This window comes from Fukomys damarensis, unplaced genomic scaffold, assembly GCF_012274545.1.
Source record: "Fukomys damarensis isolate Sample0158 unplaced genomic scaffold, DMR_v1.0_HiC HiC_scaffold_11, whole genome shotgun sequence".
Taxonomy (NCBI): Eukaryota; Metazoa; Chordata; class Mammalia; order Rodentia; family Bathyergidae; genus Fukomys; species Fukomys damarensis.
In genome coordinates, this window is record NW_022900923.1 from 13,482,536 (window position 1) to 13,510,441 (window position 27,906).

At 37.0% G+C, this 27,906-nt stretch overlaps 1 protein-coding gene across 1 annotated transcript in view; it reads right to left on the bottom strand.

Moving 5' to 3' along the window:
- Window positions 1-27,906, bottom strand: part of Wdr64 (WD repeat domain 64) — a 111,458-nt gene that overhangs the window by 24,156 nt on the left and 59,396 nt on the right. The window contains exons 11-20 of the mRNA XM_010642657.3: window positions 21,519-21,645; window positions 18,701-18,849; window positions 15,611-15,734; window positions 12,365-12,540; window positions 8,640-8,813; window positions 7,226-7,356; window positions 4,318-4,419; window positions 3,180-3,249; window positions 1,761-1,797; window positions 868-1,004 (exon numbers count right to left, since the gene is read on the bottom strand). Of these exons, the coding sequence (XP_010640959.1) occupies window positions 868-1,004; window positions 1,761-1,797; window positions 3,180-3,249; window positions 4,318-4,419; window positions 7,226-7,356; window positions 8,640-8,813; window positions 12,365-12,540; window positions 15,611-15,734; window positions 18,701-18,849; window positions 21,519-21,645 (1,227 nt within the window). The remainder of the gene's footprint in view (window positions 1-867; window positions 1,005-1,760; window positions 1,798-3,179; window positions 3,250-4,317; window positions 4,420-7,225; window positions 7,357-8,639; window positions 8,814-12,364; window positions 12,541-15,610; window positions 15,735-18,700; window positions 18,850-21,518; window positions 21,646-27,906) is intronic.

Below are 27,906 nucleotides of genomic sequence, written 5' to 3' on the forward strand. Positions count from 1 at the left end.
AAGTTGAAGAAAAAAAAAAAAAAGATTGAATCTGTTACATGTTTCCTGGTACTTTAGTTGTATATAATATCTTCAGGAGCTTTTTTTTTTTTTTTTCCACTCTTTCATTTGTTGGAGGAAAAACAGGCATTGCTTCAACAACAAGATTATTTCAGAAATATTTTTTATTTTCATACCAGAAGTTTCACTAATAAACTAGGATTCAAGGATAGTCTTGGAGCTGACCTGGCAGACAGCCAGGCTGTTCTGTGTTGCGGAACCCCATTATCTGTCCCTCAACGCTGTTGCCACCGGAAGGAGCCTTACCACATGGGGAGTCACCTCCCCTGCCTCTGACACACTTTGCTTAGGATCCTCCTCTCATCATCTGCTTTCTTCCCATCCCCTCATTTGGGTTGCCTGTCTTCCACCCTAAATCATTTAAAATCTTCTGATGAATTAAAGTTTTTTTTTTTTAAATAGCAAAACGTTTAAGAACATCCAAAATGAGGTAATACTATTTTCCAATAGTTTGCTCACTAAAATTTTTTAGTATGCTGAACATTTCCATGTTTCTATATTCTTTTACTGTATAGCTAATATCCTTTAATATTATTTCAATATACAACACAATATTGTGTCGTGTTTCACTTAAAAGTAAGATTCAAAATAAGTAACTGTTTTGATGACTTAATCTTTCGAGTTACAAAACTGGTCTGTTGTAAAGTATGAGTAGCCTGATCAGTGAGAGCAGACTGCAAAACCATGTTTGGCTAGAAAGTTGAAAAATACCAGAACTGGGTGCTGTATAGAAGAAGGCATTCATTTAATCATCCTCTGTATCGTCTCCACTCTTTCCTAATCCCAGGAAATACCAAGCCCTATCACCTCCAAAGTCCACAAGCGAAGGTGTCCGTCCTCATGAGCAGTGACCAGGATGGGAGGCTGAGCTTCTGTTAAACTGGCAAGGACAGGACCCTTTTTGCTTGGTGCCTGTTGCTCTCCCATTATGTCTGTGCGTTCACCTATTGGAGAAATTAATGAGCTACCGTGGTATTTGCAATACTTGGAATTCCAAATTTTATGGAATATAGAATAGCAGACAGGCAGGAAAATAGCAAAACAATGTATTTTTTTCCCAAGAATGTTTTTTAACTTGAGAGAACTTCCTCAGGTTAGAAAACAAAACAAGCAGTCAAGCAAACAAAAAATATTAAACTTTGGATCACTGAAAAAATTTAAAAAGCATACTTTTAGTCCTATGACAAAGCTGTTGATAAGTAAAAATGAGATATTCATTTCTTACAAGTGCTATATATCCAGAGTGGCTTATAAATCTAGTATAAGTTTTAGGAAAATATTACTATACTAAGAAGTATAGTAATATTTTGGATTTTTAAAAACTAGAATTTGGATTTTAAAAGGTATTATCAGAACAGAAATTCTGCCTGTTAGATGACAAAATCTCATAGCAACTCAATATCTGGTCATCGTAAGAACATACATTCATGAGAAGCATTCTATTACGTATACCTCGTTTAAAAACTGCATGTGCAGCGGGAGTATGTTGCAAGACTGGGGCTTGGGTTAGAGGGGGGAAGATACCTTATCCCATCACATAAAGTCCCTGTTGTTAACTAGCTGCGTGGGCTGGGGATGTATCTCAGTGGTAGGTACAGTTTGGGCCGAGCATGTGTGAGGCCCTGGGTTCCATCACCACTGCCACAAGAAGAGAGGAAAGAAGGAGAAATTTTATTGCAAAGAAGAGAGGTGACACTGACCTTTAACTTCACTGTCATGTATGCTTTGCTTGCTTCCCTGAATGAAGGAAGAAGAGACAGAAAACACTTTCATTGTAAGGATAAGAGACATGGGAGGAGGAGGAGATTCTCCAAGAAATAGAATCTGCATTCCTAAGCACTGATCTTCAACTTATTTCTAAATTAGTTCTTTGAAAAAAATGTATTGCAGAAGGTTTTATGTTCATCAATAAGGAATCCCTAACACAACAACATTTTTTTAACGGCTCAAGAATAGGACAATGATGAGATTAATTAGACACTCAATGCCTGCCAAATTCTTGATATATGTTATTACCAATTCAATTCACAGCCACGCACCGTAGTCTCTATTACTCACGCTTTACTGATGAGGAAACAGAAACTCAGATCAAGTGATACCTCTAAAGCTAATCAGACAGTGAAGACTTGGATTCAAGCACAGGTCTTTCTGGATTTTACATTTATCTGTGTAAGTTTATATTTTTCCACTAAGCAAATTGTTTTAAAATAATTTTTGCTGATGCAGACAATATATCTAAACGTGTACCTTGACTTAGTACAGTTGTCTTACATGTTTTCTATGTTCTTTGGCCTATTAGTCTTGTTTTCAATCTGTATTATGATAATTAATTTTATAAGGTCTTATAAGATAAATCTGATGCTGGAAAAATAAAAGGAGGTGGAGGGAAGGGAAAACAAGAATTGAAATATGTTTTGTAATACAGTGAATATAATCATTATGTATTGTAAACATGTACTAATAAAAGTTTGAAAACATTGCCGTGAAAACTTTCCTTCAAACAAAATTCTAATTAGAAATATAATGTTTAAAAATATGTAAAGTTGGAATTGAGAACATAGTTTGAAAACCACTACAATTACATGTTGCAAAATAAATATAATTACAAGCTGTTTCTTTTTCCTGTGAAATATAATATTTTTAGCAAAAGATATAGTCTAAAATTACTTTATTTTCTTATAAATGTAAAAAAATAACATACATAATTGATGTTATTTATTTGAAGTTCTGGAAATTATACCCAGGACCTTACTCATGCCAGACAAATGCTCTACCACTGACCTGCATCCCCAGGCTTTCTTATTTGAGGCATAGTCTCACTAACTCTCCCAACCTGGCCTCAAACAAGAAATGCTACTGTCTCAGCCTCCCAGATAACTGGGATTACAGGCATGCACAACTGAGCCTGGCTGGATAATTTATTTTACTATGATTATGTACTGATTATTTGCAGATAGGAAGGCCGTGAAAAGAAGAAAAGATGTAGACATTGATTTTTAAAGTTTTTACAAATGCACATGGAATTTTTCTACCATTGCCTTCCATCAAAAGGGGGCTCAGATACTATTTCTGAGTCAGCATTGGGTGTAACAGGAAGACATACGCTATTTCTATCTTACCTTGCTGCTCTGCGGACCTTTGCTAGATTCACAATGGGACGAAGAGCATATGGATTCTTGACTTGATCTCCTACAAAAGGAGGAAGGAATCCCAAGGGTGAACAGTTAAGATATTCTCTCATATTCAAAGAGTGTTTCTCTGTTTTAATTGTAGTTGATTGCTTCTTTCATCATCTGTGAATTCTGAGCCACCCAGGAAACGAATCACACCTTATACTTTGTGTAACAAATGTTCTTGTGGTGTGGTGAGGACTGTTGGGGAATCCTGGCATTTAAAGTGTGCTGCTTCTTGGGTCTGGGAAGTTGAAGTCTAGCCTGCCCCACAGCTAAAGCTAGACTTATCCTAGAGACTCTGACGCTGACATGGCTGGCAATAGGGTAGTGGTGGAGGGCCCAAGAAGTCTGGCTAACTTCCTGATATACAGTGGTCATTCTGGCCTCTTTTTGTTTCTGCTGCGGTTTGTTGGAATGGGCTGAGAAGTGGCTTAGGGTCCTGGTGCAGAGGTACACTGACTAAATCTTCAAAGTAATCTTCAAATAGCTTTTGTTGAAATTTCAAGCCAATGGGGTAGGCAAGGGATTATGTTCTATTTTGGCTCACCAATGAGTGGGTGGCTTCAAGCTAGCACAGAAACCTTTGATTTCTCTCCAGATATGTGGTTAACATTGCTTATTGTCTGAAAACCAGAATTCTCAAGCAAATATAAATAGGGGAAAGTGACTTTGCTTACATTTTAAAAAGGATTCCCCAGCTCTCTCAGAAGTGGATGACAACTGAGTAGTTATAATAGATGGTATGCAAAGCCTGCAAAATCCTCTTCTATCCTTGCATGGTAAGTCCCACGCTTTGCTTCACACCAGTAATCACAGGGTAAGATTTTGGCTAAAAGTATGGCCAAATGAGCATTTTCATTTTCTATTTCTGCCACTGTGGTAAAGGTTCCTGTGAGGCCGACATGATCAGGGACCACACAGCACATCGGGCCCCCGAGGACCACCCCAGAAAGATGATAAAAGGGAAGAAAACTGAAGCCAAGAAGTCAGCTTAACCTATGTCTTCTTTCCAGTCCTATGTCTTCTTTTTATGTCACCACATAAATCCCAGCTGGGATTACTTGATCAGTAAGGACTACCTTACCTTGCACATTTTGAGGTACGAAAGAGAAACAGTATGTCATTAATTCTAAAGCGCTTGGGATCCAGGTCTAGGTTCACAGTAGAGCAATCTTCAGGACGGTACCTGAACAGAAATATGCCTTTGTATGATAAATGTCACAAATTAGTCATTGTGTATCCCACACAGACCCAGTCAACTCCTAAAAATGTTGATAATTTGAACATAAAGCAAAAACTCAGAGGTGGAGTTTGACTGTGTCTTTCTAAAATAAGGCTCTGGGCATCACATGATTATTTAATGGCTTAAAATTCTTAATTCTATTAACTGAACAAATCTTCCTATCTGTGGGCTAGAGTTTGGACTTGTATGATCCTGTGGAGGAACCTCCAGGAAGCCTCATACAGTTTAAAACTTAAGTAATAGAATTCTACTCTCTGAGTATATGGAGTGATAAATTTGAATAAAATATGGCTCTAACCCTTAAGAGTTTATAATTGAGTAAAGAATAGGTGATTTTTGGATTACATTGCTCTTGCTGCTCAATTCTGTTGACTCAGATTCCGAGGATTGATATGCCTTCCTAGGCATTGGCTTGGAAACAGAGCAACAGTCCCTAACTGCCTTCACTAGAACCTCACGCTTGGTTCCTGGAGTTGCACTCAACGCTCCTTGTAGCAAACTGGCCTTTTAGCAAAATGCCTCTGTTTATGGGAATACTCTGATTATTTGAGGTGATGAGTGATTGCTAGAGTTTGGACCTGGAAATGTCCCCTAGGTGGTGGAAACTTTGAGGTGAGCCCTGGTGGGAGGCCTTTAGGTCATTGCAGGTATGCCCTTGAAGGGGATGTGGGATGCCACCACTTCCTCTCTTCCTTTTTTCACTTCTCTATTGCAGTGTGAGCAGTCCTACCATGATAGGTCGCAAAGCAAGAGGACCAACTGATTATGGATGGAAACCTCTGAAACTGTGCATCAAAAGCAACCTTTTCTTTTATTAAGCTGATTATTTCAGGTATTCGTTAATCTGACCAACACAGTGATGAAGGGGCCACTTGGGGAGTGAACCACATTCAAAAGACACACTGCTGGGCTTGGTCATTTGTTGAACTAAAACTCTTTAGACATTTTTGCCTGCAGACAAGCTGAATGGCAAGTTAATGATTAACAAGAACAATATTGAATTTGAGCCTCCTGAAACAGTGAGATTGAGAAGGGGAAGAGGTTTATTTTTCTTACCAGGTCTTAGGCATGGTTTGAAGTAGATGAATAAAAGGTTTCCACTGTGAATATGGAAACTATTTGCAATTTTAGCACATTTAAAGCTGAGCCTAAAGTACCTTACACAATTCAGTATTCAGTTATATGTTTTGCAAAATTCTCCAGTTATTCTAAACCAATATTTGTCATAGTCATTTGCTGATAGTAAAGGGACACCACGTATAACCCACAATAGTTAGTTGCTTTTCTCTGACTGAATGCTGGGTTTGCATGAATCCCTTAGCAAAATGCCTGGCACATCAGCAAGGAGGATCTCCTCCTTTAAATTGCAAGCATTCTCAGGAGAGCTGTCCCTCTCTAGGCTGCAGCATCAGTTTGGTCATTTGATGCTATTTGCTTTCGTTTCTTAGTAGTGAGTCATACCTAAACTGAAACTAGCAGGGTGAGAACTGTATTAATAAGGTGAGGAATGGTGCAGTGCATATAGATATAGGTGTCAAATGACAACTGTACAGTGAGGAAGAGAGGCAGAAGGGTGAAGATCTAAGAGAAGGAATAGAAAGATAGCAAGAATTATAGGGAGAGGGTCTAGGAGAACACAAGTTGAAGTGCAGAGACAGGGGCGTGCAGATATAGCTATTTCAAATTAAGCTTCAAAGGAGAATAAATCCAGTGTACAAACAAGAGAGGATCATTTATTCTCAAAAGTTGGCTAAAAGTGATGACTGATGACTCCAACTTGGGTAGGAAAGGGGCCTGGAGTCCAGGTGGACTAGCAGTAAGTGAAGTACCATAAGTAGAGGGCAGATGGTGCTTATGAATTTTTCTCTTCTTTCCCTTTGTCCTTCCCAAATTTATCTTCTCCCCTGAATATATATCTTTTCTCTCCCTAGAATGTTTAGATTTTTAAAATTTATTAAGATCTTGGTCATCTTATTCCATAAGCCCCCTTGACTTAGAGAGTTCACAGATGAGCTTTGTACATGTCTGGGGACAAGGTTGTTATTTACAGTACACCTACTCAAATAATACAATGTTACCTCAGTTCCTGTACAGCCAATAACCAGAATATTTAGAAATGGATGTCAGGGGAAGGGAAACATTTTATTGATGATACACAGCATCTCAATCTGAGTGGTCGAGGTGCAGAATTGCACCTGCCACTTTGTCCTTTGTTAGCACCATCCTCTAACAAACAGAATGTGTTAGTGAAAGAAAAGGAATGCCTTACAGAAAGCCTCTCACCATTTGACTGTGCTACTGAATAGTTGGCAGTGGCAATGGGAATATAAGAAGAGAAATTTGAGGGTGGGTTAGTTTGGGAAGTAGTTTTAGGTATTATGAAGCTTGGAGGATCTTGGTAGCAATCCAGGTTGAAAATGCCAGCAAACAATTGGATATGTGTGTTTGAAGTTGTTGGGATGTTAATGTTTGAAATTATCATGAATCTTAAGTATCTGTCGAGGTCATACATTAGGACAAGATCATGCATGAAAGGATTACATACTCACGTGAGAAGAGCAAGGTTCCTCTTTATATATCATTCTGGAATTTAGATGTTAAGAACATTGTCTGTCCATGAGTACAGTACAACTTCCAGGAAAGCCTTCCTTGAGGGTCATGATCACTTTGGTCTATTACTTTTTTTTATGATATCTTGACTCTTCTGCATTACAACTTTTATATTATGTAAGGCAAAAATACAACTTACACTTCTTTGACTGTAGATGCTACAAAATTCCACAGGATGATCATACCACTTAAGGTTCCAGCAGCTATCAAATTATAGCCTTCTATTTGTAATAAATCAATGCAGTTCACCCCCAAAGTAGTGGCAACATTCTAAAGAAAGAAGGAAACAGATTCATTGACTATAAGGAGTATGATTTCTAACTATATAAAATACATGTACACATTGTCTAATTGTGATGAACTTAAAACAAAATGTCTTATTTTTCTGAGTAATGGAACATGAAATTTAGCAAAATCTAGCACTAAAAATTTAATATGAAGAATTCATTAAGAGAAATAAAAATATTCTTTCTCTTGGCATTGCATTATTCTTTCCTAACAAGCATTGTGGTACCATTCTGTCTCATCCTCACTTTCAAACTTCTTGAAAGAATATTCTACATTAGCTGTTTTTATTCACTGACATTTCTTCCACTTGAAAATTCTACTTTCTTCTGCTCCAAACCACTCTGTAACAGTCTCATGATTTTGCTTTCCTCCATAAGCTATATCTTTGTGTAACCAAATATTTGAATAAAGAGAGTTTTTCTTTAAAGTTACACCCCAGTAATAAATGAAGCCTAATGGTAGAATAGCAACATCAAATGATACAGAGATCTAGGTAGTGGTCGTTAATGGATGCTGACACAAAAAGTACAGCTGTACTTTGAATCTTGATGGAACCACACAATAATGACACAATCTTGATGGAGACTTACTTAAGAAAAAAAATCAAGGTATCATGCAATTTAACTAGATTTAACTTATAGATTACAGGAAGTATAGAAGAAGGCCGGGGATTTAGCTCAGTGGTGCCACCCTACCTTGCAAGTGCAAGGTCCTGAGTTCGATCCCTGGTACAAGAAAGGGGGGTGGGTGGGAAAAAATGAAGTATAGAAGAACTGCTTATGAGAATATGCAATCAGAAAAATATAGAAAGTGGGAAACTATAAGAAAAAAGAGAGATAGAAAGATATGTGTAGATTAAGAGATATTTAATAGATTTGTCAATTGAATACAACAAATGAAGTTGCTTGGATCCTGGTTGGAAAAAAGAATAACATAAACGAGAAATTATGAGGCAATCTGGGACATTCGAATCCTGAGTGAATATGTGGTATTAATTTTTTATAAATTATATTGGAATATTTTAGAGAATAATGGTATTGTCATTTTTAATAGAGTCATTGGTTAGAGATTTTTTTTACTGAAAGTGATAAAATGACATATCTGAGGTTGAATTCAAAATCTATAATTTCTGGTCTTGAAACAATAGGAGTAAAGAATACATTTGAACATGCACAAAGTCTGTCAGATTTTCTATACTTTTGTATATGTTTATAATTTTCCTTAACGAAAAATACAAACTAAAAATGTCAAGAAATGTAACTTACATTAGTAGGTTGAGAAGAGTTTCTATGAATGATTGATTTGACATCTGGGAAAGGAATAGCCATGTTTCCATCTTTAGTAGAAGTCTTCAGTTGTACAATGTGGTTCTCATCTTGTAGATAAGGCATGGCATCTGGCAGCTCCCATATCACCACAAGGAAAGAATCATCTTCAGTCTTCAGTTACAATGTGGTTCTCATCTTGTAGATAAGGCATGGCATCTGGCAGCTCCCATATCACCACAAGGAAAGAATCATCTTCCTTACCCTTTAGCAGAAATTCAATGAGTACATGAAAAGTTCAATTAAGTATTTTTTTATTTTGAACTGTTTTAAAGAGACAGAGAAAGATAGAATATACTGATGTATCCATCATCCAGCTTTATCCAATCTTCAGCTTTGTTATATTGGTCAGCTTCCTGATTTCAGGGACCAAATACTTGACACAGAAGATTTAAAGGAGGAGTTTATCTGGCTCCTGGTTTCTGGCTGGCTCCAAGGCAGGAATATCATGGCAGAAGGGTATGATGGAACAAAGCTGCTTTCTTCATGGCAGCCAGAAAGCAGAGCAAGAAAATGGTGCCACGGACCAGATATATTATCCGACTGTGCCTCCGTGAACTACCAAGACATATCCAGAAGCATGCTTCATTAATCCCTTTGGCCTGTGATGGTGAAACTTTCGGAGCTTTCAATGATACAAATAGCCTGGCTGTGGTGTGCATGCCATAAGTTCCCCACCACTGTGGCCTAGGCTGTTCTCAAACCAATCAAACTGACAATCCAGCATAACCATTACCCCCATTGACTCTTACTAATATAATTCCTCTTTCTTCTCACTCCTCGAGTAAATAGTGACCTGAATGTAGTATTAGTCATGCAGTTTTAATATTTCTACATGCACATATATATGTTCTTGCAATGTATATGATGTTGGACTATTAGCCATTTTATAAATGTTATCAAACTATGGTTTCATCTTCAACTTGCTTATTTTACTAAGTCTTATGATTTTGAGATGTATAAAAGTTATTACATGGAACTACAGCTCATTTATTTTTAACTGTTTTATAATGTGATATGCATATTCTACAGTTTATTCATTTTTCTACAGTGCCATTGCCAAGTTTTCACTGCTTGTCTTTATGAACAAGTGCTAGTTTTTAAAGTATATGACCAAAGGGCAATAACTGAATTATAAGATATGCATATCATTAACTTTCCTAGATATTGCCAATGTCTCTTCCTGGTAGGATTATCTGTGTCTACTCTGATCAGGCATGGATAATAGTTCCCTTTTCTTTACATGCTTGATAATATTTGAAATTATTTGATTAAAACTTTTTGGGCCTATCTAATGGGTTTGAAATGAAGCATTTAAAAATTAATTTAAAAATGTATCGGTAATATTAACCACACCTCCCTTGTTGCTAGTGAGCTGAAATTTTTCTCATGAGTTTGTGACCCAGAGCCATCTGGCTTTATTTGCCTGGACTTTGTCCATTTTTCTGAAAATTAGCTTTTAGAGTTCTCCCAACCTCCTGCTTGGATATTTGAGATTTCTTTAGACAGTCTGGTTCCTAACTTTTTACAGTTACCTGAGGTGGAATGGTGTTCTTGCAGTTTGTGACTTATCTTTTCCCTTTGTTTGAAGACAAACATTTAATTTTAATCTGAATGATTAATCATCCATTTGTGATAGCCATGAATATGGTATCCATGAATATGGTATAGCCTACCATTTAATCAAGTTACACTGTTTTTTATTTCATGCACAATTTTTATGTGCACAAAACTCTTGCATATTTTTCATTAAATTTATTTTGTGTAGACTAAATTTTTATTTGTTATTGTAATATGCTAATTTATTTCATTATGTTTATGTTTGTCAACTGGTTGAGAAATTTAGTTAAGTGTTGAGTTTTGAATTTTTGTGTGGGGATAAAAGCCAAAATTTTAAGGTTACTTTGCTAGCAGTAATCTTTCTAGGTTGAAAAGAAGCTATGGTAGAATGGAGAGAATAATGGTGTGGGAATGATGGCTGAAGATTTCTAGTCTTAGTTCCAGTGTGACCTTGGGCAAGGTATATATTGTCTTTAGGCATTAATTTCCTTATCCATAAAATGAAGCCTCCAAGTAGTTTATTTAAAGTTTTCTATATTTAAAGCTTTGTGATTCAAGGTTTTGCTCTAAAGCCTCTACTGTCTTATATATATGTTAAAATTTAAAAGTATGGGCCAATAGTAGGCCTACTTGTAGCTGATTCTTTGATTGGAGTTTGTGCTACTGTGGGAGTAGGAAGAATCTCAGCAATAACCACACAGTGAAATTTTGAATACCAGCATAACATGGCATTAAACTCCTAGTCTTAGGCAGGCTCTGGGCTTTGATTTCTTTGGGCTGGCCTACTGCAAGTTCAAAAATCGAATCCTAGTTTTATGTGGGCAATGTTCAGGGAAGAAACAACAGTTTTGATTCTCAGCATACCTTTCTCAGTTTCCACTTTTATTTACATTTGACTATTTAACCCACTATTTTTCATCTCTGTATTGCTAATTAAGAATTCAAAATTCTCTCATATATTTACTATTGCCTTTCAAGGATTTCTTTTTCTTTATTTTTTCAATCCTCAATGAGCACCTACCATGAGAAGGGTAAGAATATAAATATAAGAGAGATGTTGTCCTTATCATGCTTAATCTACAGGCTTTGAATGGAGAAACAGAACAACCAAAGTGAAAAATACCACAGTTAAACCCCAAATCATTTTGATGTGCCAACATTTCCAAGCTTCATTTCGTCTGTTTTAAAAAGGGAGCGTTTGTGACAAAAGACATTATCTGTTGGGAAAGGCATCCTGATGATCAGTTGCAGTGATTTAAAGATGGGAAACTGACATATTGGTGTGCTGTGAAGTGTGTTACCAGAAGTTCTACAATGCCTTTTTTGATTGTGCAGACACCACGGGTAGAAAATATTGAATCAGGGAGGTTTTCCCTCCTTTTTTTTAATCCACCTAAAAGGTCATTAGTCATCTTAATGAATGCTGGTACTTCATGACTGCTGTCCTCTTCAAGACTTGTTTTCTAATCTTAGCTTCCAGAAAGAGAATAATAAAGGCAATGAGTCCTTGAGCTCTCTCTTGCAGGGTGAGATCCACTCAGCCAGGATAAAAGATGTAGCCTTCATTTTAAATTTGAAGAAGACATTAGTATTCCTAGGCAGTGATAGATTCTCAGGAAAAATAAATTAGTCTATCTCAATCTTTCCAAAACAGTCCTGAGTACATTGCATTATTAACCTTAAAATAAACAAAGCAAGTTTTGTGACAAGCAGAAAAACTGACTTGAGCATCTCTGAATACAATATAGACTATAAGGAACAGCACCTGCTAAGGAGCAGTTCTGGGAGCAGTGAATTATTTCCCAGTGAGGGCATAAGCAATAATTGGCAGTGGCAGCTGTGTATAGATTTCTACTTTCTGATTCCTGTGTTAGAAGATCCTGACTAATCCTGGAGCAAGTGCTTGATGGGCAGTGTGTTGCCTGGGAAGGTCTTCTTTTTGCCTTTTTTCAAAGTTAATTAGGAGCATCACAGGAAAATTGATGGGTAAATACTATATTTAGTTGGCTAGCAAGAGGGGAGTTAAATAGGGGCTATCTACTAACTCATTTGATTTTTCCCAAAGCCAACATCTACAGAACAAATGTAAAAATAGGATTATAAACCTGGATCATCTTGATAGTCCCATTGTACTCCAAGGCAAGAATAAAGTATTGGTGCTTGTCCTGAGTGTGAAGGAAAATCAGGTGCTTCAGCCAGTGCTCTTCCTCTTTCCAGTCTTTTCCTTCCAGCAGCACTTTCATCTCTTGCCCACTGCTAAAGTCCCAGATTTTGACTGTTCCTTAGAACACAGAGAAAAGACTCTATGAATAAAATAATTTGTAGAAACCTTTGCTTTTAGCTCAGAGAACAGTGTTTCAATTGAAAATTTTCTACAAACAATTGATCAAATATTTATTTTTCCCCAAGACTGATAAGTGAGTCTCCCCAGAGAGTGGGAATGGAATATATTTCTGTCTGAATTTGTCACCAGCTGATAAAAAACAAACAGGACCAGGCAGTGTCTTGAAATCTGTTGACATGTTTTGCTATAGCTTGGATAAATACCCTAAATGTCCACATGTTAAAGGCTTGGGCTCCAGCTTGGCATTAGTGGTAGGCAGGGGAACCTTTAATGGATAGAGTCTGGTGGGAGAAAATTAGGTCATTGGAGATGTGGCCTTGAGGGTGTTGTGGGACCCCAGCCCTTGTCTCTCTTTCATTTCCCAGCTGCCATAAGTTGAGCAATTTTGTTCTACTGCATTTTTGCTGTCATGAAGCCTTGCCATAGGCATAAGAAAGGTCCCTGGCCAAGTGGGCATGGACCGAATACTCTGATACCTTGAACCAAAACAAATCTTTCCTTCTTACAAGTTGATTATTTAAAGTATTTGTTATAGTAACAGAAAGCTGACAGTTTTCTTTGAAACTCCTCGACTTGCCTATCTGAGCTTTCTTTCTTAAATTGATCTTATTATATGTTCTTTCAGTGCTTTCCAGTTTGCTAAACACCCCCATATACAGGAGGTTTAGCCATCACACAATAATTATTATTAACTGTTAAAGATAATTGTAATAATCTGCAATATTTCCTAAGATGCTTTCATATTTTAGGACATTAGCTCTTATTTGATAATAAAAGGCTTGAAGGAATTCTAGAAGGTAAGAAGCTATCTGGCTTGGAGATGTTTTATTGATTATTTGGTAAAGAAAACAAGATGTGTCAGGTTTTTTATCTTATGCTTTGAAATACAATTTGTTAAAACCTAATTCTCTATTCAATGCTATTTGGTAGTACTTAGGTCAGGAGGGTAGAATTAGGTCATGAGAATGGAGCCCTACAGAATGTAATTAGCGTACTTTAAAAAAAAGATTTTAAAGAGTACCTTCACCCCTTTCACCATGTGAGGACACAGCAAGAAGGCAGGTTCTGCTGTAGGTTCTCAACAGACACCAAATTGGCCAGGGTCTCTATCTTGGACTTCCCAGCCTCCAAAATTGTGAGAAATAAGGTCATGAGCCAGTCTATGGCATTTTATCATAATAGCCCAAACACAATGAGGCAGTGACTGTTTCACTAACTTTATTCATTTTATTTAGGAGACCTGGATAAGGGACAAGAAGGGATGGTAACAGTGTAGTTGTTGGATGCCTATTTCTACACTACTGTGTAGAGAATTATTTCCTCACATGGGTTTCTATAGTGGTCATCTTGGGTTTAGAACCCAGTGGCCACCTCTTCCTAGCATTTTTCCACCCCTCTTTAAATCTAACACCTCCCCCATCACACTTCGGATGCCTTGGCCTGAATCCTGCTAGATATTCAGACTGTGTCGCTGTGTTGTTTTCCTTTCCCTGTGCCAGGTTCTCCATCAACAACATGAATAACACCTCCACATCTTTTTGTTCATTAACACGAAGTACTCCCTGTATACCCTTAATGTGACATACACTAATATGTAGTGTATCGTCATAGCTCCTACCCCCAAGGACTCTATTATCTTGTAGTAGGACTCTTTTCCTAAAAGATATAATAGTATAGAAACAATTAAAAGAAGTTATTGTGCTTGCATTCATTTCTGAATTATGCAGATCACTCCCATGGCTCAGATTTTCTTCTATCTCAGGACTTCGCTTCATTTGGCAGAGAGCAGGAAGAGGTACTGTTCAGTTCTTCCTACGTGGCGGTGGTGATAAAGAAAGGATACTTATGCATGTGGGTGGAGCTGCCCTGTGAGTCAGAGAACCCTACTTTCTGAAGTGTAGTAGACTCAGGATCTTTGTCATTGTAACTTACATACCTATTGGAAGGACAGTCTACCAATATTTGAAAAAATTATAGATCATGGGACTAATAAGGTATGACTTGTTTATGTGAGAATAATACTATTATCAGTTGTACTGAATGAATTGATCTTTATGCCTAATAAAGATTGTGTTCCTTGCTTAAAATTTCTATCATTACTAATTTTTATGTGTGTGCAGGATGCCCTGTGGCTCAGACGCCCCTTTAAAGCACTGTGTCATGTGAACAGCAGTTGTATTTGCCCAGAATTCATGATTTTATTTCACGCTGTTACCTTTCTGCATCTTCAAAATTCACTTTCATATTAGTATGCTCAATTACACCATCAATTGACTTGTAAGTAATTTAGTAAATACATTTCTAGAATAAGCAAACATATTCTGAGCATGCAATTGATCAAGACAAAGCTCTTTCATGGGAGTCCAGAGCAAGATAAAGTGAGAGGTGGCATGATTTGTAATTCTCTGCAGAGTTCTGTGGCATAAGCCATACAAAACAAACATCTCATCTTGAGCTTGAAATATATCAATTTCAATATGGCACATGCTCCCAAAGAGGCTACACATAGAAACAAATCCAGTACAGAATTCTAGGCATTCTGTGCCAAAGTTGGCTGAATAGTTTTTCTAGTCTCAAAATCTGCTTGAGCAGAAATATTTGAGATGCTGGACATTTAGCTCAGTGGTGCTGTGCATGCTGTAAGGTCTGGATGCAGTCACCATTACCAAAAACACCGAGTCTGATGTCTACCTCTTAGCTAATAGTACTGAAAATTAGAACATAATAAGTCAGTGCAACACAGATGTTTTCCATCAAAGATTAAATGAGATGTTATATGTGAAAGACTTTAGTAAAGAGCTACAGTAACCAAATAAATTTAATGTTACTGATTATTTAACATCAATATCAAGATAATAATGTACTATAAATGAAAGTCTGCCACCTTTCACTGAAGCATAGCCCTGGCATGCTTATGTATTCCAGCCTGATCCAATTTTCCCCAGAAACCCAAAACCTAATGAGTTCTAGCACACTCAGAACACTGAGGCAGTTGTATTAGACTAACCAGTACACGCTCCTGTGGCAAAAAGTACTCCATTTTCATCGATAGCTGCAGAAGTCAGTTCAACATTGAAACCATGAGGGTCTATAATTTGGTATATTTGGACACCAGTCTCAAGTTCCCACACCTATGGAAAACAGGAACAAATCAAACAATTTATACATATGTTCTTCAATTCACAACAAAACCATACCACATTCTAAACAGCCTCCAAACTAGTACTCTGCACATCTAGCACATTTCCCAATCATCTTCCTTGAGTGTGTGTTTTATCAAAGAAAGTTCTATGAGATGGAGAGCTATCTGATAATCACTGTACTAGCCTGAAGCGTGTCTGTGCAAATGTAGATGGTCAAGCAACTGGTGACCCTACTTTATACAATCTTCGGCTGGGGGAAAGTGGTCATTTTGTTACTGGCTGTAGTTTGGATCTTAAATGTCCCCCAAAGGCTCATTGTGAAAAGACTGGTCTTCAGCATGGCACTATTAGAAGGTGGTAGAATCTTTAAAAGACAGAACTGAGTTGGAGGCTTTAGGTCATGGGGGGATGCCCTTGAAGGGGATTGGGATCCCAGCTCTTCCTCTTCCTCTCTCTGATCATGAGATGAACAGCTGCTCCATCGCAGACTCCCTCCATGATGCACATCCTCACTACAGGCCCAGAAGCAGTGAGGCCAATCAACCAATCTCTAGAACTGTGAGCTAAAGTAAACCTTTCTTATTCATAAATTGATTATCTCAGGTATTCTGGCACCTTAATGGAGAGCAAACTAACACAGTATTATAAGTGTGAAGCAATGTTAGCAGCAAGATAGAAATATAACAGTTAAAAAGGCAGAAGAGAAAAAGGAACTGTTTTTATTTCCCAGTTATATTCATCCAAATTAACCAAGGATCATGGATAGAATCTGTGATGAACAGCATGGTACCTGAGACAGACCTGAGGAAAAGAAAGCATGCCCTGATTTTTCCAAGTAGTTAAAGACATGGAGGGACTTGATATTATAGGCACATGCCTATAGAGGTATTAGAAGGAGAGAGGGAAAGGAAAGGGTTGTATGAGGGGAGTGGGAGAGAGAGGGGGGAGAAGGGCAGACTGAGGGACACAATGACAGAGAGAGAAACTATAATTCAGATACTTGTCAAGATTCATCATTTTCTCTCTTTAGATACACAGTAGAGGATGTAGACCTGTAGAATTGCTGGTGGAACCCATCTTTGTGGATCTGCCAAATTCAATTGTAAATTAGATGGCCAGCACAGAATGGGCAATGCCAAAGTGATTATAACAGATCTTGGGGATGGAGGCAGTAAATAAACAAGGCTAGAGACAGGAAGGTGCATCTTTCCTCGGGAAACTGAAAGAGAGCTGTTCCATTTAGCTAAAAGAGGGAGCATGGTAGGAGAGAAAGCTGATGAGGAAGCCTTGGGGCCATATAATGCAGGGACCCTGGCTGGGAAATGTTACATCTGGGATTTGAATGAAGTTAGCTTGCTCCTAGAGCCCAGGTTCTTAACTTCTGTGTCTTCATGGGTGTATACAAAATCCTTAAGGGAGAAAGAGGAACATGGGTCGCTGCAGGGATGGGTCAGGTCTGAAGTATAATCTGTGCATCTGATCAGGTACTGAAACTCACCCAGATAAACTCGTTTCACTTCCTCTGTCTTGCACATGGAAGATGAACTCAATTTAAGGTAAGTATTGCACAAAAGCAGGATAGATTTTAGTTTTTGTTGTTGTGTACTTATTTTCTCTTTAGGCATGATCAGAAATAAATGATAAGTCACTAAACTCAAAAGATTTTGGCCCAATTAAATCTCTAGTAGATAAGCACAGAAGGCCAAACATTGAGAGTGAATTTCAAAGGTTTCTGGAAGAATGTTCTCTATGGGTGCATATGTCTCCTCTTAGAAATAAAAGGTACAAGATCCCAGTAATGATTAAAAAAAAAGAAATAAAAGGATGAACACCTGACGCAAACACCTCCAGCCATCACTGCCAGATGAAGTGAGTGGTTATAATGATGAACACAGAGCAAAGCCACGTATCCTGGCTTCTGAGCACAGTAGTGTCAGGGCTAGAGGGATGGAGGATAAAGGTCATGGGCATTCACAATAGGCAAATTTGAACATATATTCTAGTTCTTCTGCTTATTAACTGCGGGGTGGGAGGCAGTATTAGTTAAGGGGGAGTGGCTTTGGAAATATATCCCAAGGATTGGTGAAGCACACTTCTGGGTATATCTGGGTGGGTCATGAAGGTGTGGTCTTGGAGTCTATGGCTGGTCCTTAGTCTGGTGCTGTCCCATTGTTTTGCTTCCTGGCCTGTCTGAGCTAAGCAGCTCTGCTCTGTCATGCTCTTTGTCCTAACATTTCTGCCTTGGAGCCAGCTGATCATGGACTGAACCCCCTGGAACTGTGAGCCAAATTAAACCTTTCCTCCTTTACATTGTGGGAGTTTGGTATTATGTCTGAGGCACAGAAAACTGACTAATACAGGGGACAAATTGGTTGGTGTCCCTAAGCTCCAGTTTCCTCATTTTTAAAATGTAAAACATTATATATTCGCTGAGAACTTTCATAAGAATTAAATGAGATCTTAGACTTAATGTTGTAGGCATTTGTGCTGCACCTATAGGCATTCCAGTAAAAACCCATAGTTTCTTTCCCTTCTTTCTTAAACACACACCCTCTAATTATAGCTCAGCTAAAAATACAATACATATAGTTTTCCCTACAATTAATACATCTGAATATATTTGGCATAGAAATGTACTCTAATAATACTATACCTAGTTGTGAAAATAAAAATATAAATTGTTAAATCACAGAGGTTAATTCCTCTTTGATCTATTTTTTTAAAAGTTCTATTTTGATAGTAACAACTAGACGTATTTATTCATTCTAGCATGTTCCTTTGTAGCAAGCAGTCTGAGCTAGTTTAAATTTTTTCTTTTTTTATATATTCATGAAAACTTAAAAAGAGTTCCAATATACAGTCTTATCATATGTCCCACCACATTTATTTAAGCACACAATGATTTACTTGAAAGAAGAGAAAAGCCTATTTGCTCTGCCTTTTTCTGTACTCACCTTAATTATGGATTCAGAGCAGATAGTAAGTACTTGGTGAAAATACTTGTTGTAAAGCATGACATTGATTTCTTGTTCATGAGTGTGAGGAACCTGTTTTGTATCTTGTATCATCCTTGTAAGAGGATACATGTCTATAAAAATTGATCCTGGAACAGAAATAAGAATCCCATAAAATATCAATACTAGAAGTTTAGAATCACAAAAGATTTTACCCAACCAGTTGTGTTTCAAAGCAGCCAATCAGTGAAATTCTTAATATCATTGCCTAGGAAATTTAAGGAGGTGACAATACATTCATTTACTTTAAAACATTTTTGACAGATGAAGCAAATGTGATGCAGCCAAAGAGAAAGCATTCATTTTGTGTTTCATTATTTTTCAAATATAGGTCATTTTGACTTCACTGATATCTCTATTTTAGCGATCTCAATATCCTACTTTTCAGGGTCTTTTTTCCTCTCCTTTATTGTTCCCCCTTATGCCTCTCCATCTGGTTCATAGCAATGATGGTGATGGTCAGCTTTCTGCTGATGGCAAGCTTCTATTTAGTGACTGAAATGTATTGCTAGAGAGCACTTTTCAACCAACAAATTATAAAGTACTCTGTGAATATAATGAATGAGAATGATTGTAAGCCAATCATTGCAACATCAAAATTAAGTAAAATTAATTTCCAAATCACCACATGACAGACGCAGTTAGCAAGGCCATGAGATGGAGATCAAGCATACTTACATTTTTTTTCTAAGGGCATTTGGTTTGGTTTTACAGTTGTACTATAAACTACTAGTATTAACTTCCCAAATCAGCTGATTATGTGTTCTATTTTAGAGTCATGTGTAGAAGTACTGATAGTAACCTCCAAACATTCTGGTAGTTCAAATAAAAATAATTTATCTTCCCTATTTTTATTGATGTGGAGATCAAGTTATCAACAGCCAACTATGCATTGGATTTCTCAAATTTCTTCAAAGAAATTTCAACTTTGAAACTTGTAGCAGGAGTTGCTAAACACTTTTCTAAGGTGTTTACTTTTTAAGATAAAATCTATTCATGTGCAAAGAAGGACTGAGATGGTTCATCTGGTAATATTTCTCAATTCAGATATCTCAATATGGAAAGGTAAGAGGTACATGGTACTCAGATAACCAAACCACACTTGGAGCTTCTTGGTAGATGCTTTAACATTATACTGATAGCAACAAACTATACTCAGAATGGACATAAACAGAGCTAGGTATGCTTATGGGTAAGTGACAATGTTCTCCTTTTTTTGGCAGGTGTGGGAATGATATTGGTATAAAGAGTGGATGTGGATTCAGGTATCAGAAGCTCTGAGATCGAATCCCAGCTCAATATTTCTACCTTCTACTAGTTGTAGATGCAGTTTTCCACTTATAAACTTATAAAATTAGTACAATTAAAAATTTATAATTTTAATAATTCCTGCTTCCTAAGGTGATTAGGTGACAAAATGAAAAAAGTTTAAAAAATACAAATGGTTGTCATCTAAATAAAAGTAAGAAGTTACAGCAGTCACAATAACAACATTTTCTGCAAAGCGTTTTTAGCATGTGTTGCTGCTGTGGGTATGGTTTAGAAGAATATTATATAAAGCTTCTTCATTTGAAACAAATCATGAATTAACAAACTTCTAATATCAAGTTGATGGTTATAGTCAGTGTTTGTAACTTTCAATGATTAAGCAATACACAGAGTTCTATATTTTTGCAGGCAGAAATACTCCAAAACTTATATACAATTGGGAAGAAATATTTTATTTTTTCTGTTTTCTTTCTTCTTTTGTATTGATTTTTGAATCCTTAGTTACTCTGATTTTAAATGGGATAGAAGTGTTGAATCCAGTAGTCAAACATGCTAGTTGAGGCACTAAGAGGAAAAACATTTTCATGTAGTCATTCATATATTCTTTTTCGAGGAGGTCATGTACAGGAGGGGTACTTACAACCCAAGCACAAAATGCTAGCCCCCTCCTAATCTGGGAAAAAGTACCAACACAAAAGTTAAAAATAATTCTATCCTCCACCAGAGATAGCACCAAGCATTTCCCTTCCTTAATTAATCCCACAGTAACTCGGAGCAGGTGGTCAGTGGGAATATGCATAGGAAATGCAATTTTGGCTGAGTGTTTCAGAAGAGGAACTACTATTAATATCACTCATTTCTCTTCTAAAGCTTAAGGGTAAGCATGTGAAGAGTGTTCAAGCCAAATGCTCAACAAGGTAACTTGTTTCTTTACTGTGTCTAAGAGGCTGCAAGAAAAAAAAAATCTGTTGGCATGAACACTGGGGATCTGTCACCTTGAGTTTTATACCACCCCCATCCCTCTTGCTGTTTGTCTAGAAAGAAGTAAAGGCAACTGAGAGTGTTTGTATTCTTCCTAACAGACTCATTTGCAGACTGAATGGGGCTAACTTATTTGCTGCAGAAAAGGGGCTTATGCTTGGACCATCATCTAAGATAGGATCACATTCAGAGATGAGCACAAGAGCTGGATTTGACCTAGACATAACCATCTTCATTTCCCTTTACTGGGCATTTTTGAGTTGTGTATTCCTAGGTTCAAGAACATAGAGAATTGACCTGTTATTTCAGAAAAGTGCATTTACATGTTTCATCCATCTGGCCATAGAGTGATAAGAATACACGGAATTGAAAGGAAGACTTACTGTGGTGGTGAATCATGGTTTATAATTACTCCTATCTTACCCCCCACAACATCCTTAAGTGGTAATTTAAAAAAGATTAAAAACCAAGACATGAGTTTGAGTTGTCATTATGTGTGCATACCTACCTGTAATAAGCATGCCATGTTTGGTGTCATATACCATAGAATAAATCTGCATGTCTCCTGGTCCTCCCTGGGTGTCATGGAAGACTTGTAATAGGGAAAGAGTTTGTATGTCCCATACTCTGAAAACCTGGAGGAGTGGAGCACAGAGTTCACCACTGTTTAAGCTTTATCTTTCTCAAGAGTTTTAGGTAAAGCATTTTCAGAATCTGAAGTATGCTCTTCTAAATTTGTAGCAATTTATGGTTCATATCATGAGCACACATTTGCTAAGCTCTGGTTTTATTCATTAATATGAGAATGAAATAGCACCAGTGATCAGAGCTTTATTTGAAGACCTACCTTTAGGAATTGGATTTTTTCTATATTCATAAAAGGAAATGGGAATCAGTATTATTCTTATTTAAGAATTCAGAGGAATAATAAAAGATGGGAGTATCTTCTGAGATTTTGAAGAACATCCCTTTCTCCTTGCCCAAACATGAATTACAGAAAGCAATTTTTAAGAATAGATAGTTAAAAATACAAGGAAATGGGTTATTAGAGCTCTCCTCTGTAATAAGTTAAATACCAGTTGACTTGTTAATAGAGGATAGAAAGAACAACAATACAAATTCAGCAAAGTTAGAAGAAGTTTACATTCTTTCACCTGAAATAACTGGTCTTAGTCTTTTTATTACAGTTTTTTAGCAAGTCATAGTGTGACTCAATTTCACAGATCACATTTCCTACTCATGCATCAGCTCTAAATATTTTCATATTATAATAATTATTAATCTATTTAAATGTGAATACAAATGTTCTTATGTTGGGTTATGTCCCAACAAACCTATTGTAAGCAGAAAATATTAAATAAGTACATTTATTGTGTTTAGTTTACTGAACATTACAGCTTAGCCTAGCTTACTGTAATGTGCTCAGAACAATAACCTCAGCCTACATTTGTGCAAAATAATTTAATATGAACTCTATTTTATAATAAAGTGGTGGAGTACTATACAGAAAGTGAAGACCAGTTTGTTTGTATGGGTCATAGAGTTTAAAAATCATGTGCTGAACCACTGTTAAGTCAAAGACTACATTTGTTGCATTAATGGATAATATACAGAACTACATATAAAACTCTAGGTTGTAGTTTAGTCAACAGAAAAATTGACTTCTAATTTGAAACTCTTATAATTGAATTAAGTGAATTGAAATCTTCACTATTGGTTAGGTAGATTGGTCCATTTGCAAGAACACATATGGTGAGTCGTATGATTAAGGAAACACTGGTAAGGAGCCTCTGGTCAGAAATGTACCCTTTGTAGGCTACTGTAGGGAACAGGGAAAGGGTATTGACCAGAACCCTCGCAGTGGGCCCTGATATCCTGTGATCCACAGCAACACAACATGAATTATAGAATAAAAACTGGGCACAAAATTAGAGAAGAAGCTGGGTTCTGGGCCTGATCAGTGTTGCTCTGGGCAACAAAATTAAGACATCCAGAGCTTGCACTATTTATTGGGCTTATAGTGAGTAACAAATGACTCGTAGGTGGCTGTAATCCTAGGATGATGAGGGTTTTGTAATCAGAGTGTCAATAACCCTAAATTGTCAAAGATCTCATGCTGAGAAGATCTTATGAGGAGCTTATGTTGATTAGGACAGTAAGATGAGCAAAGATATCCTTACAATATGTGGGATAAATTAAGCTGATAAGGAATTTGTTCCTCCCTGAGTGAAATCTTTCTCTTACTACTCTGTTCTTAAGGAACCAGATGTCTTCAGCTGATGCAGTCTTGCTTTTGAGTGTCACAGCATCGTGGGACCATTGAGGTCTCAGCTGTGACTGGAAGCAAACATGGAGTTCTGTTTTGGCATGTCATAGCTGGCCTATAGACAAGAAGACTCTGCCTAATTATAATTGAATTGTGAACTGACTTTTCCCCAAAATTATGCAGAGTGGCTCCTGACAGGCTACTTTTATTTAGAACTTGTACAAATGGAATTTATTTCCTTTGTCTCAGTTTTTAAAATGTCAATTTTAGGAGAGTACTTAGAACATTGCCTCTTTTCAGGCTTTTGTATCATAGAGTAAGCAAGTATGATTTTGATTTCAGAACTTAGAATAAGAGATGAGTAGAAGAGACAAAAGTGAAATCAAGGAGTGCCAAAGAAATTTATCTCTATTCCAACTGTTTCTGATCTTATTGTTTTAGCTGAACTACACCCATGGCTAGCAGTCTCTTTGTGTGTATGTGTGTGTGTGTGTGTGTGTGTGTGTGTGTACACTTTGAATAAGTCACAAAAGAATAAGCAAAAGAGGGTTTGAGCTTGGCTTTTATTCTATTCCTTAAACTTCTTAAGCTTCGATTTTCTTGTTTTGACAATGGATATAATGACCATCTGCCTCAGTGAATTGATGTAAATACGTTTAAAGTCTGGGACATCTTGTAGAGAGTAATTCTATTTTCTTTTTCTTTTATTTTCTTCAGTGGTCAGTTCTTTGGGTCCTTTGTGTGTGTTTTAGGGCAGTAGCAATGTGGGAGGCACAAAGAACTTTCTCATCATGAATTTATCCTCCTCATCATGTTTCATCACTCTCTGAGTGGTTTTTGTTTTTGTTTTTGTTTTTTTTGCTGTCCTCTTCCCTTTATACTCTTCTGGTTACTCTCATTAAAAAGTGCTTCCAGTCCTCTTTCTTTTCCCATCTCTGTGCATTCACACAAACTCTTCCTTTCATATACTATTTCTCTCTCTCTCTCTCTCTCTCTCTCTCTCTCTCTCTCTCTCTCTCTTTTTTTACTCTCTCTCTCTCTCTCTCTCTCTCTCTTTTTGGTACCACAAATGCAGGGAATTGAACTCAGGTCCCTGCATTTGCAAAGCAGGCACCAGAACCACTGAGTTAAATCCCTGGCCCAATATACACTATTTCTCTTAATAGCCTTCTCCATCTAGCTAATTCCTACTCTTTCTTATAATTTGCCATATAGAGATAGAGTTAGGGTTTGGGTCAGAAGAGTAGTAGAAGTTCATGCCTCAGGGGGCTATTCTCTCCAAACTCAATGAATATATAAAAAAGAGAAAGCAAAATGAAATACAAAGTCTCTGAAGCAAGCTTTAGAGACAGACAGACAGATGGACAGGGGCAAACAGTAGAGAAGCACAAAGCAAGGAATGAACTGAGGCCAGAGACCTGAGTGCTGAATGGAACAGCAGAGGAGGCAGAACAGACATAGCTGGAAGCACTGAAGGCTCACTGCCCCACAGCACAGCCACAACAAGTCTTCCAGTCAGCCAGAGAGGGGAGACTGAGGAGCACCAGGCTATGCTCTGTTCTTGCCTGGAGGTGTATTCCTTTGTGAAAAATATGGGGGCAGTGAGAATGGGGGGGCACTTCCTCTAACCAGGAATTAAAGCATAGAAATCTCTCTGGCTCAGAGGTTAGATTTACCTATGTTTGCTTCTCAGAGACAGGGGCCAAGGGGCCAGATGAAGGACAGTGCAGATTGGGAGGAGTGAGGGAGAGAGGGAGAGAGAAAGTGAACAGAAGAGATAGAGAGAGAGAGAGAGAGAGAGAGAGAGACAGACAGAGAGAGAGAGAGAGACAGACAGAGAGAGAGAGACAGAAGCATGAAAAAGTAACTATAATTGTTAGAAAAACATAAAGGATGGCATCGTTATGAACTTAATAATTGGAAATAATTTCCTAAATAAGCAAAAATATTATGAGCCATAAAAGGTTGATAAATCTGACTAAATTAAAATTTAAAATCTCTGTTACTCCAAAGCAGTAATCTCAAAAATACAAAGTGTTTTTTAAAAGATAGTCTCAAATAAACAAACAAATAAATAAACAAACTAATTTGAGGTACACAGAATAATATGGATTGGGCCAGGGATTTAGCTCAGTGGTTCCACCACGTGCCTTGCAAGTGCAAGGTCCTGAGTTCAATCTGTGGTACCAAAAAAAAAAAAAAAAAAAAAAAAAAAAAAAAAAAAAATTTAGAATAATATTGATAAATTTCAAAATATATTGCTGAATTTTATATAAAATATGCAAAATCAAAATATACTAGGGACAATAATAATGCTAATTTTAAAATAAACTGGGAATGCAAGAGTTAGCCCTCCCATTGGGAAAATATGCAGCTATGAGGCTAGGCTTTGAGGGTAAATGGGAACTAAAATGAGTCACATAATATCAAAGAAAAGGACAAGAGAAAAGCTTTGACCAACCTTCAGGGAGGAATAATTAATAAATAATGATGAAGCAGAAGTTTGAACATCATATGCACGTGCATGCTAGGAATGAGGATTGTATTGATTTAGCCTCATTTCCTGGCTTTTCTTCTTGAAAAGTTCATGCCAATTACTATTGTCCAAATGCATTAATAAAACATTTCCCCCCTTTTTCCTTGATGAATGTTTATTATAGAATGACTAGATGATTGTGTCAGTTGGGATAAAGGATTGTGATTGATTTGATGAGCTGTTTTCTCTGATGTTATGAAGATGAGAATGTCTGTGGGTCATTAGAAACCCAGAAGCTAGGGTGCAACTACATCAGGAAGATTTGGGTGATAACTCAGAGATTAAAGCAAGGACAGCCCAACAACAAAAATAAAAATGAGAAAACTCTTAAGCAAGACACAAAGACAGACTTCCAATTCACCAATGGCAAACAGTAGGGCAAACGAGGATGAAAAGGCCAATAGTGAATCACCAGGACACCCTGAACTCAAAGCACAGGAAGTAACAAAACAGATCAATCAGGCTCTAGAAAAATTCAAAACAGAAATAATTTCCCAAATAACCATAGAGATGGTGAGCAAAATGAAAGTCATGATTCAAGGCTCTAGAACAGAAACTGACAAAAAAAGAGATGAGCTCAGCACCACGATAGAAGCCATGAAGGCCCAGCATAAGAAAGAAATGGAAAAAATAAACAGCCAACATAGGAAAGAAATGGAATCCATAAAACAGATTCAAACAGATATCCAGGAGATTAAACACTCCATTGAAAGTATACTCAATAGAATAAAAGAATGCAAAGATAGAATCTCAGATATAGAAGATAAGATTGCAGTCAGTGACCATGAAAAGAGAGGTCTCTTAAAAACAGTAGGGGATCATGAGAAATCGACCCAACAACTCCTAGATGATGCAAAGAAGAATAACATAAGACTGATAGGAATCCATGAAGTAGCAGGAGAAAATACAAATGACTTAAAAAAGCTATTCGCAGAATTAATGACAGAAAACTTCCCAAACAGAGGGGAAGAATTTGACATTCAGATAACTGAGGCATATAGGATCCAAACTAGTCACAAAAAAAAAAAAAAATCTACACCTAGACATATAATAATCAAGATCCCAGAAACCCAACAGAAGAACAAAATACTAGAAGCAGTAAGAGAAAAGAAACAAATCACATGCAAAGGAAAGCCAATCAGAATCACAGCAGACTTTTCAACACAAACCCTTAGGGCAAGGAGAGCCTGGAGTGAGATATTTCAAGTACTAAAAGAGAACAACCTCCAACCTAGACTGATGTATCCTGCAAAACTCTGTTTCAAAATGGATGGGGAAATAAGATACTTCCATGACAAAGAACACCTGAGAAACTACATGAATACTGAACCAGCACTACAAGCAATTCTAAACAATATTCTAGAAAAAGACAATGAAAGTAAGAACACCATGAGGCCCAACAGAGCAAATCAAATAGGCAAGGCAAGAAACTAAAAGGAGAAGGTGAAAAAGTAAAAAGAGTCAACAAAAGGCCAATAACAGGACAATAAGTCAGTACATATCAGTTATAACCATCAATATCAATGGCCTCAACTCACCAATCAAGAGAAATAGACTGACAGAATGGATTAAGAAGCAAAATCCAACAATATGTTGTATACAAGAAACACCTAGTGCAAGAAGAAGCCCATAGACTGAAAGTGAAAGGATGGAAAACAATTCTCCATGTGACAGGAGCCCAGAAAAAAAGCAATCTTATTTGCAGACAAAGTAAATTTCAAACCAAAACTGATTCTAGTATTATTGATGTAGGGCGGTACTGTATCATACCTCTGTGAATGTAAAATATCTTGTACTTGCTTTATAATATGTAGTAGTGTAGTGACCATGCTTCATCAGAGCTATTTTTAATGATGTTACTCTAAAATGTTCTCTTTCCAGATGATGATTAAGATTCTAATAAAAAAAATGGTGCCAGATACCACAACAATAATGAACTTTGCTGTTTTCTGGGTATTATTCTTTTCTTTGCTTTTTTAATGGAGTGTGCTGAATGTCTATAATTTTGCTCAGATGACTGCAGAACCTGGAAAAGCTGTTGCTGCTATTGATGCATAACATACTGCTATTATTGGTCTTTTTTTATAAATATAC